Below are 14,883 nucleotides of genomic sequence, written 5' to 3'. Positions count from 1 at the left end.
TTTTCAATCTTCTCCTTTCCTCCCTCTGCTCTTGCAGGGACGAGTATTCTCTTCAGCTCCTTCATCTCCCGCTAGCAAACACCCAATCTTGACACTGGTGTATGGGCATGTCCAGTGTTGCTTACAAGCCCCACTATACTATCCAGTGAACAGGGGGAGGCAGTACTAATGTGCTGTTCACAAATAATTGCCAAGCAGAGCGGCCCAGACAATTTCAGCCCACCGGGAATCTGCCCGGTGAGGCAGATATTCAGTCAGGGCCTGCCTTAGGGCTTGTTCACACTTTGCAGATTTTGCTGCGGATTTTTCCGCAGCGGATTTGGAAAAACCGCAGTGCAAAACCGCTGCGGTTTTCACTGCGGATTTTCCTGCGGTTTCTTCTGCGGATTCCTCTGCCGGTTTTCAACAGCACTTTCCTATTGGTGCATGTTGAAAACCGCTGCGGAATCCGCAGAAAGAAGTGACATGCTACTTCTTTTTTTCCGCAGCAATTCAGCGCGGTTTTTAAAGGGATTTTCTGCAATGTGGGCACAGCGGTTTTTGTTTTCCATAGGGTAACATTGTACTGTACCCTGCATGGAAAACTGCTGCGAATCCGCAGCGTCAAATCCGCTGCGGATCCGCAGCAAAAACCGCAAAGTGTGAACATAGCCTCATACTGTTTTTTCCATGTTCTATGTAACATATACCATATTACTAATGGTGTTAAATAGGATTATTTGCCTTTTATTTTTTGTAAATTGAGAACCATGCTCATAATCTTCCTCCCATTTCTTAATCTGCTAATCCAGTTTAAAAAAACATAGAAGAATAAGTGCAAGGCACAATGAGATGAAAATCAAAAGTAGTTTATTAAATGATGAAGAAAAAGATACACATAAAATGTTAGACACAAAATTATCGAGACTAATGAGTGACAACTCAATGATGGACAAGATGATATCGCTACATGCGAAACATGGGTCGGATGCGTTTCTCCTCTTAACTGGTGAGGTCACTCTATGCCACTGTGCATCTAAACTGTATATTTGTGTGAAAAAGTGTTTGCCCCTTCCTGATTTCCTATTCTTTTCCATGTTTGTCACACTTAAATGTAACATCACCAAACAAAATTAAATATTAGACGAAGGTAACTCAAGTAAACAAAAAATGCATTTTTTTTTCATAAAAGTCTTTATTCATAAGGGAAAAATTAATTGAAACCTACAGGACCCTGTGTGGAAAAAGTGATTGCCCCCTCCCCCTTAAAACATAAATTAGCTGTGGTTTATAACATCTTTTGGAAGATGTGTTCAAATTCCCTAGCCACACCCAGGCCTGATAACTACCACACCTGTTCTCAATCAAGAAATCACTTAAATAGGACTTGCCTGACAAAGTGAAGTAGACCAAAAGTTCCTCAAAAGCTAGACATCATGCCGCGATCCAAATAAATTTTGGAAAAAATGAGAAGCAAAGTATTTAAGATGTATCATTCTGGAAAAGGTTATAAAGACATTTCTCAAGCTTTGGGACTCCAGCGAACCAGAATGAGAGCCATTATCCACAAATGGCGATAACATGGAACAGTGGTAAACCTTCTCAAAAGTGGCCGGCTGACTAAAATTACCCCAAGAGCGCAGCATGACTCATCAGAGAGGTCACAAAAGATCCCACAAAAATATCCAAAGGACTGCAGACCTCACTTGCCTCAATTAAGGTCAATGTTTATGAAGCCATCATGAGAAAGAAACTGGGAAAAAAATGGCCTGCATGGCAGAGTTGAAAGACGAAAACCGCTGCTGAGCAATAAGAATATAAAGGCTTGTATCAGTTTTGCCAGAAAACATCTTAATGGATCCCCAAGACATTTGGGTGCATGCTCTGTGGTCTGATGAGACAAAAGTTGAACTTTGTGGAAGGTGTATGTCCCATTACATCTGGCATAAAAAGTAACACAGCATTTCAGAAAAGGAACATTATACCAACAGTAAAATGTGGTGGTAGTGTGATGGTCTGGGGATGATTAGCTGCTTCAGGACCTGGAAGGCTTGCTGTGGTAAATGAAACCATGAATTCTGCTGTCTACCACAAAATCCTGAAGGAGTAGGTCAGGCTATCAATTCGTGACCTCAAGCTGAAGCGCACCTGGATTATGCAGCAGGACAGTGCAACATACCAGCAACTCCACCTCTGACTAGGCCACTCCAAAGTCTTAATTTTGTTTTTCCTAAGACATTCAAAGTCATGACATAATCTGATTGAGATGCTGTGGCATGACTTTAAAAAGGCAGTACATGCTCAGAACCCCTCCAGTGTGGCTGAATTACAACAATTCATCAAAGATGAGTGGCCAAAATTCCTCCAGTGCGCTGTAAGACTCAATGCCAGTTTTCGCAACTGCTTGATTGCAGTTGTCTGCTAAGGGTGGCCCAATTAGTTATATTAGGTTTAGGGGGCAACACTTCTTAACACAGGGCCCTGTAGGCTTGGATTTCTTTTTCCCTTAATAATAAAGACCTTCATTTAAAAATTGCATTTTGGGATTACTAGTGTTATCTTTGTCTAATAATCATATTTGTTTGGTGATGTGTGTGTGTATTTCCTATCTATCTATCTATCTATCTATCTATCTATCTATCTATCTATCTATCTACACACACACACACACACACACACTTTACCTCACCAATACCGTGCCATACTCTTTTTACCTCACAATGCGCCGTACTCCTGTTTATTGTGACTGCCTTATTTATTGTGTGCTTTACTATATAGTGTTGTGACTCATTGCATAGTTTTTTTTAGACCATGCTTTTTGCAGTCTCTTTTATATGATTTTTTTAATCCATTTTTTGTATCATGTTTATTATCTTGTCCTTCATTGACTTGCCATTCATCATTCTTGACAATCTTGTGTCTTACATTTTATGTATAACTTTTTAATCTTCCTGTAATAAACTGTTTTATTTTCATCATATTGTGCCTTGCTCTTACTCTTTATAGTCTTTCTCTCTATCTGTATGTGCACTTTGGCTTATTACCCCGTGCTCACCATGCATATGTAGGTTTAATAATCCAGTTTCAAGTATTTCTTCTCCACATTTGCACATCTGTATGCACCGATGTAAGAAATGTAACACATTCCTCTTGCAGTGCCGCCTGTATTTTATGTTAAGCCATCGAACACACATGCTCATGAATCTATGGATATTGTGTTTGAGTGTGAAGTTAGAGGAAGACCTGCCCCTACTGTCAAGTGGGTGAAGAATGGCGATGTGGTCATCCCAAGTGACTACTTCAAAATAGTGGTAAGTGAACATGTGGCCTGATGTGCAGTCGTAGTCTGAAGACTCAGTAAGGATTTCATGGTTCGCTAGATGTTTAATGTGCTATTGTAGGCATTGCTGTTCCTTACATCTAATCTACTTAGAGCAGAATCTCCTTAATACCTCTGACACATAGAACCGAGGACCCCCTCCTTATAAAATTCTGCACTATTGAGTCAGATTGAAAGATGTTCTTGACTACACATCATCTTTAAAGGGAGCCTCTCAGCAGGGCTATAAACCCCAGACTAATGTGGGCTATGTAAAGTTGCTGTAATGTTGATTAAATCCATAAGGTTATTTTAGAAATCTTTCTGTTTTTTATACATTTACAGTGTAATTTTTATGCACTTTGCTTATAGCTCTCCAGGCCTCTCCCTATTTCCCATTTGCCTCCTGTCATTGTCTGACCGTGTACACTTGTCCCCCCCCCCCCCTTTTCCGAGATTTTGCACAAGTGCTATCATCCCCGGGGACAGCACATGCGCAGATCGATAGTCCGGCTCTCACAGAACCTTACTGAGGATGCGCTACCCCAAGGAATGAATGCATATATATATAGTTGTAAATTGAGTTTTGATATTTAGAATATATATTATGTAATTTTTCTGATGTATTGAACTTTGGTCATTGGTTAATTGACACACATGTTTTGCCTGTATAAGCATTGTAAATGTCATCTGTTATGGTACCTTGAGAAAGACCAGAGAGGTTGAAACATCTCTACATTTTACTTATATGGGGACTAGTAATGAGCGAACGTGCTCAGATAAGGTGTTATCTGAGCATGCTTGTGTGCTTACCGAGTGTCTTCAGTGTACTCGAATAATATGTTCTAGTCCCCGCGCCTGCAGGTCTCGCGGCTGTTCGACATCCACAACGCATGTAGGGATTGCAAAACAAACAGGCAATGCCTGCATGTGTTGCGACTGTCGAACAGCCGCGAGCCATGCAGGCGCAGGGACTAGAACATATTTTTTGACACTCGGTTAGCACCCGAGCATGCTCTGGTAACACCTTATCTGATCACGTTCACTCATCACTAATGGGTACATAAATAGCCATTTAAGCTTTGTAAACTTCTTGGAGACTGCTGTGTTTAATGGGTACAAGAGTGTCCTGTTGGTCACTGACGGGACGGATGAGAAACAGGGAGAGGCGCTGGAGAACTGTAAGTGCAGTGCCAAACACACTACGCTTGTGGCTCATTTGCATAAAAAATTTCTGATGGATTTCTCAAAGATGGAAACAAGGTTTTCTAGAACAGAACTATGGATTTGGTCAACTTTAAAGCAACTTTACATAGATGACATTAGTTTGGAGTGTAAAAAAAACTGCAAACAGATTCCCTTTAAGTGGAGTAATTCACTAGATGGCATAGAAATGGCGTGCAAGCCACACTGCTTCGGGGTAAAAGTTCACCACTGTTTTCTCTTGTTCAGGACGATCATAATCTTCAGGTTCTTGGTCTTGTGCGCTCAGATGAAGGATTTTATCAGTGTATCGCTGAGAATGAGGTGGGAAATATGCAGGCAGCAGCTCAGCTCATTATCGTGGATCCTGGTAAGATGCGTAGAAAAAACCCTTGTTTTTACTCTCCCTGTCCCCTCCCAGTGTCCTGCATCAGATTTTCAATAGTTATCATATCACAATATTTCCATAGTTTAATAACTGAGGGTGTGCTGTTGGCAAACTTTATAGACCTAGTGGACAATTTGTCCATTAAAAGCATTGACCTTTTATTCTGTAATTAATCTGAGAACGGACTTTTTCCCTTGTAGTCCCTCCTGCAGGGTATTGTTCCAGTGGCCCTTATTTTTATGGTGTCCCCCACCTAGTCTCTTCCTGATTCTCCTTTCCATTGCCCCCCGCATAGCATCCTTCTCTTCATGCGTCATGTAGCCTGCTGCTTTCTATGTCATGGAAAGAGCCCCATGGCCTCCTGACATTGAGGTTATGATCTTATGTCGCAGCAGGTCTCCTGAATAGATAGTTTTATAAAACCAATGAAAACATAGAGATCTTGTACATTTCCTAAATTAATATCTGCCTTCTACCCAAAGTGTGCCTTGCAGCTCTGCCCATCCATACGCGTTTTGACTTTTGTTCTACATTTTCAGGTTTTGCATGCAATGTTATGTGACTGTCAATGATACAGTCCTTCCGGCTCTCACGCTGTGTAGGTTTTGCACATTCATTCAAATACAGAAAAAAATATTCAGACGCATTAAAAGATTTTCTTCTGACACCTTAAAATAATTCTATATATTGGAATTTGAAGGGCTGTATCATTTCAGGATGTAGTACTAAGCAAGTGAACCCGTTTACAGCCGGGGACCTGCATTGTGGCTGTGCTCTGCTGGTCTCATGGTTATGAAGTGGGATACATTTTCTGTTTTGCATGTGTGTGAGCTACATTGCCAGCCAGAGGTGACTCCATCTGATGCTCAAAGGGTCAAGGGTCAGATTTCATCACAGTCTCAATGAAGTGCTGTTTGACTCCTTATCTTAGTGGTGTCCTTCTGGGTGACAGGTGGCCCATGTCTGCATGGAGGCCGTGCTTGGTTTGTTTTGTTTATTTTCTGTTCTTGTTTTTCGCTCTGTGTCTGTGTGCCTGTGCTTGTCCTCCCCCTCCTTTCCCAACTCAACCATGTCAAGGTGTTACCGTCCCAACCTCTCCTGCCCCCTCACTGACCCGTGCCACTGCTCACCATGTAGCTGCCACACCAGGAGGTCCCCTTCCTTCATCCCCGCGGGATGTTGTGGCCTCTTTGGTGTCGACGCGCTTCATCAAGCTGACGTGGCGTGTGCCTGCTGACGCCCATGGAGACAATCTTACCTACCAAGTGTATTACAGCAAGGAGGGAATGAACAGGTAAGTCTTACACTTTGGATCATGTATTGATTTGAGGTTTTCCAACAGAACATGTAGTATAGACCCGGCTTGACATGTTGTATAGTAAAAGCATAATGCATGTTATCAGTAAAAGTATTAAAGGGAACCTGTCACCAGGTTAGGCCAATACGAGCTACGGCCACCGCCTTTCAGGGCTAATATACAGCATTCTATAATGCTGTAGATAAGCCCCTGATGCAACCTGTAAGAGAAGAAAAATAACTTTTATTATACTCACCTGCGGGGCGGTCCGGTCTGATGGGTGTCGCTGATCTTGGTCCGGTACCTCTCATCTTCTTACGATCCCCGTCCTCCTTACTTCATGTGGATGACGCGTCGCTCCATCATCCACATAGTCTCCCAGAGTCGCTCCTGGCAGGTGTACTTATCTGACCTGTTGAGGGCAGAGCAAAGTACTGCAGTGCGCAGGTGCTGGGAAAGGTCAGAGAGGCCCGGCGCCTGCGCACTGCAGTACTACACCTGCCAGGAGCGCGACTCCGGGGAGCCTGTGTGGATGACGCAGGGAGTCGTCATCCAGATGAAGCAAGCAGGAGGACGGCGATCGTAAGATGGGAGGCACCGGACCAAGATCAGCGACACCTATCAGATCGGACCGCCCCGCAGGTGAGTATAATAAAACGTATTTTTCTTCTCTTTCAGGTTGGATTGGTGCAGCATTATAGAATGCTGTAGATAAGTCCTGAAAGGTGGTGGCCGTAACTCGTATCAGCCAAACCTAGTGACAGGTTCCCTTTAAGAAAAATGTTAAAGGACTGGGCTTGCACAATGCAAAGTGAGCAAAGCAGGGCCAACCCTTTAATTTATATGTGTATTTTCACGTAATGTAGTATAATGTAACACAAGTAAATATTCTAAAAGCTTTTTCACTGTTAGTGGTTTACACCATTATTGTGGCATGTCTAGGAAAGGCTGCAGTGGAAAACGTCTTCTAAATGTAATATTAGAGCAATTACTCGTAAACATTTTTTTGCCTAATTTTAATTACCATACTTAAAGCATTTTATTGATGTGTACATGTAGTCCTGATCTTTGCACTTGATATATATTTTTTTGTACTAAATAAAGGGAGCGTGTGGAGAACACCAGCCGTCCAGGAGAATTGCAGGTCACCATCCAGAACCTGTTGCCAGGAACTGTCTATTACTTCCGTGTGGTGGCTCATAATAGTTATGGTGCTGGTGAAAGTTCACCTCCTCTCAAGGTGGAGACGCAGCCTGAGGGTAAGAAACTTTGTAGGGTTTGTTAAGCAAAAGGTTTTCAATCCATCATAGCCATGTCTTCAGAATGCAGCATGTCTTGTGATAGCATATATTAAGTCCATTGATTTGTCGCCTTTCAGTTCAAGTTCCTGGTCCAGCCCCAAATCTCCGAGCTACAGCCATTTCCGCTACATCTATTAGTGTAAGCTGGGAATTGCCGCTTTCTGGAAATGGGGAAATTCAGAACTACAAGCTTTACTATATGGAGAAAGGAGGCGGAAACGAGCAGGTAAACCAAACCCATCTGATCTCAGCTGTACTTTAGGGTCAGGTCCGTTTTTTTTAAATGACATAATCTAAAAGAGACACGTTAGCTCTTGATTACAAGATTATCGCAGTATTCTGCTATGTGACTATAATGCACTTGCACACTATAGCATCATTTAATTTTTTAGAATCATATCCACAGAGCTTCGTAAACAAATTAAATGTCATGTTCAAGACTTGAGCACAATATTCAAATCCCCTAAAAAGTATTAGCTGCTTGTCATCTCATGTATATGTGTTTTTAAATGTTTTTCTGATGTTATTCTGTATTGTCTGCAGGATTTTGATATATCGGGGCTTTCATATACTGTAAATAATCTGAAGAAATACACAGAGTATACATTTCGGGTAGTAGCAATTAATAAGCATGGACCTGGAGTGTCAACGCACGATGTTATAGCCAGGACGCTATCTGATGGTTTGTATCTAGCTTCCTGTGATATTCTGTACCAGTGACTTTTCAGTCCCTTATTGGCAATCTTTTTTTCTGTTTCCATTTCAGTGCCCAGCGCCGCTCCTCAGAACCTTACCCTGGAGGTGCGCAGCTCTCAGGTACGGTTTATATTGTAGGCTTTTAAGGTCACCGATTTCTGAATGCTGCACCATATCTAAACTACTTGTTCTTTCTGCCTGAAGAGTCCTGGCTTTTACAGATACATTTTGTCTCTTTTTCTACGCTTAAAGCCCTGCCCAGAGTTTAGCCCTTGAGTGAACTAGTCCAATGCACCCTTCCTCCTTCATGTGTGGTTTAGACAATCTGTTTAATTACACTATTGCAATTTTTTTTTTCATTATGCCCCTTCGTGGTAAAGACTACTTTTTTTTTTTTTTTTAAAGACAAGTTTTTGCATACACGTGTCCTAAAACTACCCTCATTTTTTTACACTGGTCCTAAACATACAGTAGATAAAAATAAATCATGCTAATGAGTAATATTAGATTTTATCATTTTTTTTTAAGAGGAAAATTATCTAATATTAAACGACCCCCCATTGTGACGCAATAAATGCCTCTACATTATTCCAGTAACTGATGGTCCTGCTCTTTGGCTTGTAGGTGATTTACTCCATTCCTCCTTACAAAATTGCTTCAATTCTGTGATGTTGGTGGGTTTTCTCCCATGAACTTCAGGTCCTTCCACAACATTTCTATCACATTAAGGTCAAGATTTCCGTTTCGTACCTTTTAACCTTGTTCTACTGTAAATGTATCACCAACTTTTTCATGTAGAACTGAAGACAGTTTGTAATAGTGGCTGCAGAGTGGAATAAAATAAACACACAGATATATATTTTTTAAATTTCACCTCTCGGTTGTGGAGATATTTGCGATCAAAGTATTTGGCACTTAATGAGTTTACAATTAAAAGTTCAAGTTGGAATTATCAGACAGTTTTCTCTGGGGTTGTGTACTTCTTCCCCTCTATGACAACGACCAATCACAAGCAGTCAGCAATGCAGCAGAATAAAATATGTCTCCACTAGAGCTCTGTTCTGGTCTAACCTTGTTTTGCTGCATGACCTATGTTTTCTTAAGAGTCAGCTCACCCGTCCTGGCCTAGATGCAAAACAGATTCAAACCGCGATACTACCTACATTTCACAGATGATATATGATGTGGTTTTTGTGATGTAATGCAGGGTGCCTTTTTGACCTCGGAGACTATTAGATCAGACTTTGATGCATACTTTTTCTTTTAAATAAAACAGGTCTTCAACTCACAAATGTTTGACTTCCCATTGTTTGAAAACACCAGACTGAAATCTCATCTTCAAATTATTTTATATTCCTAAAGGTTCACATGCTTTTGCACACAGATATGTGATTTTGGATAATTGTTCTCAATAAAATAATGGCAGTTTAATTTTTTACTCATTTTTATTTGGTTCTCTTATCTATTTTTAAGACTTGGGTGAACATCAGATGTAGTTTAAGGTCAAATTTATGCTGATATATGGAAGACTAGCTATTGAACCCGTTCTACGCCCGGGTGGCGAGCATTTATATTGGTATATGGTCTCCATCCTGGTATGTGCTGCTCCCATCTTGCTCTCCCATCCTGTCATGTGCTGCTCCATCCTGCGCCCCCATCCTGTCATGTGCTGCTCCATCCTGCGCCCCCATCCTGTCATGTGCTGCTCCATCCTGCATCCCCATCCTGTCATGTGCTCCCATCCTGCGCCCCCATCCTGTCATGCGCTGCTCCATCCTGCATCCCCATCCTGTCATGTGCTCCCATCCTGCGCCCCCATCCTGTCATGTGCTGCTCCATCCTGCATCCCCATCCTGTCATGTGCTGTTCCATCCTGCGCCCCCATCCTATCATGTGCTGCTCCATCCTGCATCCCTATCTTGTCATGTGCTCCCATCCTGCGCCCCCATCCTATCATGTGCTGCTGTATCCTGCGTCCCCATCCTGTCATGTGCTCCCATCCTGCGCCCCCATCCTGTCATATGCTGCTCCATCCTACACCCCCATCCTGTCATGTGTGTGCCCCATTCTGTCATGTGCTGCTCCCATCCTGTGCTCCCATCCTGCGCCCCTTCCAGTCATGTGCTCCCATCCTGCGCCCCTTCCAGTCATGTGCTCCCATCCTGCGCCCCTTCCAGTCATGTGCTCCCATCCTGCACCCCCATCCTGTCATGTGTGCACCCCCATTCTGTCATGTGCTGTTCCCATCTTGCGCAATCATTCTGTCATGTGCTGCGCCCATCCTGCGCCCCCATTCTGTCATGTGCTGCACCCATTCTGCCTGTTCCTGTTTCCATTCTGCCATATGTTGCTCTCATCTTTCTCTCTCCGGCTCTACTGCCCGAGTGCGGCTGTGCTGAGTGCGGGCGGCTGTGCTGAGTGCGGGCGGCTGTGCTGAGTGCGGGCGGCTGTGCTGAGTGCGGGCGGCTGTGCTGAGTGCGGGCGGCTGTGCTGAGTGCGGGCGGCTGTGCTGAGTGCGGGCGACTGTGCGTGGCGGTGCTGAGGGATCCTGTGCACATGCTACCTGATTCCTTTCCGCCGCCATTTTCTTGGTCCTCCTGCTGCCGGGATCGGCGCCTGCGCAGTCCGCGCTTTCCGGTGCCATTTTTTTAAAGACAAACTGCAGTATGTCTTCAAGAAAATGGCGCCGGAAAGCGCGGACTGCGCAGGCGCCGATCCCGGCAGCATGAGGACCGAGAAAATGGCGGCGGAAAGGAATCAGGTGGCGTAAGTAACAAATTGCTGTGGCATGAACTGCCACAGCATCATCAGGGCGCAATCATGTCCACGGTGTCCCCACGGATCATAAATGTCCCCCTGCTCCCGGCTGTCCGCGCTTTCCGGCGCCATATCTTTTTTTTTTTTTCTGGCACTGGCTATATGGCTATAATATAACGCTAGGAGCGTCGCGCCTGCGCAGTCTATAAAGGCTTCGGACAGAGTGACGCTCCCAGCGTTATATTATAGATTCTGAAGGGTTCACAAACTTTCAAGCACCACTATAATTAGTATAAAAAAAAAAAAAAATAAATAACATACTTGCATATACAGATGTGGACAAAATTGCTAGTACCCTTTTGTAAGACACTAAGAAAACCCCACAATGGTCACTGAAATATTTTGAAACTTAACAAAAATATTTTTCAATCTAAATTAGCCGATTGTCAATGAATGAAAATCTGACATTGCATTTGAATTGTGGTTCAACAGAAAAACCAAAAACTAAATTGAAAAAAATGGCCTGGACAAAAATGATGGTACCCCTAGAAAAGATTGGAAATAATTTGACCATAGGAGCATGTTAAACTATGGTGTGACCTGTAGAGGTTGAAAAGTAGGTAGTGTGCTGTTTGTTATCATGGTGTGTACGACACTGAATATGGACCAAACAAAGCAAAGGAGAGCATTGTTTCAGGAGATTAGAAAGAAAATTATAGACAAACATGTTTAAGGTAAAAGCTAATGGACCATCTCCAAAGAGCTTGATGTTCCTGGTACTACAGTTGCACACATTATTAAAAAGCTAAAGGTCTGTGGGACTGTAGCCAACCTCCATGGACTTGTATGCATGAGGAAAATTGATGACAAATTGAAGAGGCTGATCATATGAATGATTACCAAAGAGCCAAGAATAACTTCCAAAGAGGTTTACAGTGAACCCCAAGTTCAGTGTCCGATCCCACCATCCGTCGCTGTCTTGGCCAAAGTGGATTTCATGGAAGACAACAGAGGAGAAAACAATTGTTGAAAGCAAATAATTAAAAAAGTGAGACTGAAATTTGCCAAAATGCATATTGACAAGCCTCAAAGCTATTGGAAGAATGTCCTTTGAACAGATGCGGATGAAACCGAAGCGGAGCTTTGGCAAGTCACATCAGCTCTATGTTCACAGGCGCAAAAATAAAGCATACAAAGAAAAGAACATTGTACCTTTGTGAAACATGGAGGAGGTTTGGTTATATTTGTGGGCTGCTTTGCTGCATCTGGCATAGGATGTCTTGATTCTGTGCGGAGTATGATGAAATCTCAAGACTATCAAGACATGTTGGAGCGAAATGTGCTGCCCAGTATCCGCAAGCTTGGTCTGAGTCGCAGGTCGTGGGTTCTCCAACAGGTTAATAACCCAATTCACCCATGCTAAAAATATCCAAGAGTGGCAAAGAGCAAAAGCATTGGACTGTTCTAAATGGCCTGATCTAAGTCCTAATAAACATCTGTGGAAGGAGCTAAAACCTGCAGTCTGGAGAAGGCTCCCTTCACACCTGAGACAGCTGGAGCAGGTTCCTCCAGAGGAGTGGGCCAAAATATCTGTGGACAGGTGCAGAAATCTGATTGAGAGGTACAGAAATTGTTTGCACTGATTACCATAAAAGCGTGTGCAGAATAATTATGTTAAGGGCTCCATGATTTTAGTCCTAATTTTTCAATTGAACCAAACTTGAAAAGCAATGTGTCATTTTCATCCATTGATATTTAATACATTTGGATTGAAAAATACTTTTGTCAGTTTCAAGTTGTTTTAGAGATTGTTGTGGTTTTTTAACAGAAGAGTGCCAACAATTATAACCACGCCTGTAAGTGCTAATTTGTTAGTAAGTGTACTCTTAGAAGATTGGTATAAACAATAAATCTGTTGTTTTGACTCCATTATGAAGTTTTCTTCATACAAAATTTCCGTTAGCTGGTAATTGCTTTTGATCTTCTGCATTGATTATTCATTGTTCTTGCTTTATGACAGCTTGCATACTTTCTTCAGTTCACACTGGGTTTACTAGTATAATTTGTTTGATAGTACTAATCACTACATGGCTGCTTTTTGAAACTGATTATTAGCTGCTTAGAATTTCTAAATAATTATTTTTGGGTAGGTAAGCGATCTCTTGCTTCTATTCACTAAATCTTTGGATATACAGCTGGTGTAGAGAGTATTGAACATGTCACCAATTTTCTAAGTAAATATATTTCTAAGGCCATGTTCACACTTCGCGGTTTTTACCGCGGATCCGCGGCGATTTTGATGCTGCGGGTCCGCAGCAGTTTCCATAGCGTTTACATTAACATGTAAACCCTATGGAAACCGCAAACCGCAGTGCACATGCTGCGGGAAAAAACGCGCAGAAACGTAGCGGTTTACAACCCGCAGCATGTCACTTCTTTGTGCAGAATCGCAGCTATTCTGCACCCATAGGAATGCATTGAACCGCTTACTTCCCGCATGGGGCTGTGCCCACGATGCGGGAAGTAAGCGGATAATGTGCGGTTGCTACCCGGGGTGGAGGAGAGGAGACTCTCCTCCAGGCCCTGGGAAGCATAGATAGTGTAAAAAAAAAAGAATTAAAATAAAAAATGATGCTATACTCACCTCTTAGCGCTGCACGTGGCCGGCCGGTCTGGTTGCTGTGCGAGCAGGACCTGCGGTGACGTCGCGGTCACATTACCGTGATGACGCCGCGGTCACATGACCGTGACGTCACGAAGGTCCTTCTCGGCACAGCATTTTTGGAACCGGAGCGCCGCGTGCAGCGCCCAGGAGATCCGGACATCAGAGGGTGAGTATAACCAATTTTTATTATTTTTACCATTACTATTGATGCTGCATATTGCTGCATATGCAGCATAAATAGTATAGGAGTAATCCCGCAGCGGAAATCGCAAAACAAACCGCGATAAATCTGCAGGGATAATCGCAGCGGTTTTGCCCTGCAGATTTATCAATTCCGCTGCGGGAGAACCCGCAGAGCACGCCGCAGTGTGCGCACATAGCCTAAAGGTGCTATTGATATGAAATTCTCACAAGATGTCTGTAGCAACCTATCTAATCCACACAGGCAAAGAAATCAAACCATAAACATCCATAAATTGTTGTGTAGTAATGAGAAATGACCCAGGGAAAAGGTATCTAACACATGAATTAAGAGAGATGCAAAAAGCCATGGAAAGTCATGACCAAAGCTGAAATCTATCAGTAATTAGAAAGCAATTCTGCCACTTAGTGAAAAATATTATCAGCTGATTCTACTTGTGGCTTATAAAAAGGTGTCTCATTACCAAGGTGTCACGCAAAAAACATCTCATGATGGGTAAAACCAGTGAGCTGTCTCAAGACATTTGCAACTTTATTGTTGCCAAACATTCTGATGTCACTGGTTACAGAAGAATTTCTAAATTACTGAAGGTTACAGTGAGCACTGTTTGGGCCATAATCTGAAAGTGGAAATAATATAATTTCACCATAAACTGACCACGACCAGGTTCTCCCCGCAACATTTGAAAATAATTATCAAAAGAGCTGTCCAAGAGCCAAGGACCTCCTGTGGAGAGTTTAAGAAAAATCTGTAATTAGCAGGTACAATTGTTTTAAAGAAAACAACAAGTCATGCACTAATAATAATAATAATAATAATAATTTTATTTATATAGCGCCAACATATTCCGCAGCGCTTTACAACTTATAGAGGGGACTTATACAGACAACAGACATTACAGCATAACAGAAATCACAGTTCAAAACAGATACCAGGAGGAATGAGGGCCCTGCTGCTCGCAAGCTTACAATCTATGAGGAAAAGGGGAGACACAAGAGGTGACACTCAAACTCTACGGCCTGTATGCTCCCTCACCACGGAATACTCCATTGATGAACAAAAAGCCAGTGCAAGTG

General features: G+C 42.7%; 1 protein-coding gene across 11 annotated transcripts in view; it reads left to right on the top strand.

Moving 5' to 3' along the window:
* Positions 1-14,883, top strand: part of NEO1 (neogenin 1) — a 175,527-nt gene that overhangs the window by 131,735 nt on the left and 28,909 nt on the right. For 6 of the 11 annotated variants that reach the window (XM_077264145.1, XM_077264152.1, XM_077264143.1 and 3 more), the window contains exons 6-12: positions 3,136-3,290; positions 4,751-4,871; positions 5,967-6,183; positions 7,291-7,445; positions 7,565-7,713; positions 8,031-8,169; positions 8,254-8,303. In XM_077264145.1, the coding sequence (XP_077120260.1) occupies positions 3,136-3,290; positions 4,751-4,871; positions 5,967-6,183; positions 7,291-7,445; positions 7,565-7,713; positions 8,031-8,169; positions 8,254-8,303 (986 nt within the window). The remainder of the gene's footprint in view (positions 1-3,135; positions 3,291-4,750; positions 4,872-5,966; positions 6,184-7,290; positions 7,446-7,564; positions 7,714-8,030; positions 8,170-8,253; positions 8,304-14,883) is intronic. The other 5 variants (XM_077264149.1, XM_077264148.1, XM_077264146.1 and 2 more) reach the window with 1 other exon arrangement.

The sequence above is a fragment of the Ranitomeya variabilis genome, chromosome 5 (assembly GCF_051348905.1).
Source record: "Ranitomeya variabilis isolate aRanVar5 chromosome 5, aRanVar5.hap1, whole genome shotgun sequence".
In the NCBI taxonomy this organism is placed as follows: domain Eukaryota; kingdom Metazoa; phylum Chordata; class Amphibia; order Anura; family Dendrobatidae; genus Ranitomeya; species Ranitomeya variabilis.
Note: the sequence above shows the minus strand (reverse complement) of the source record. Positions and strands in the feature narration are given on the sequence as shown.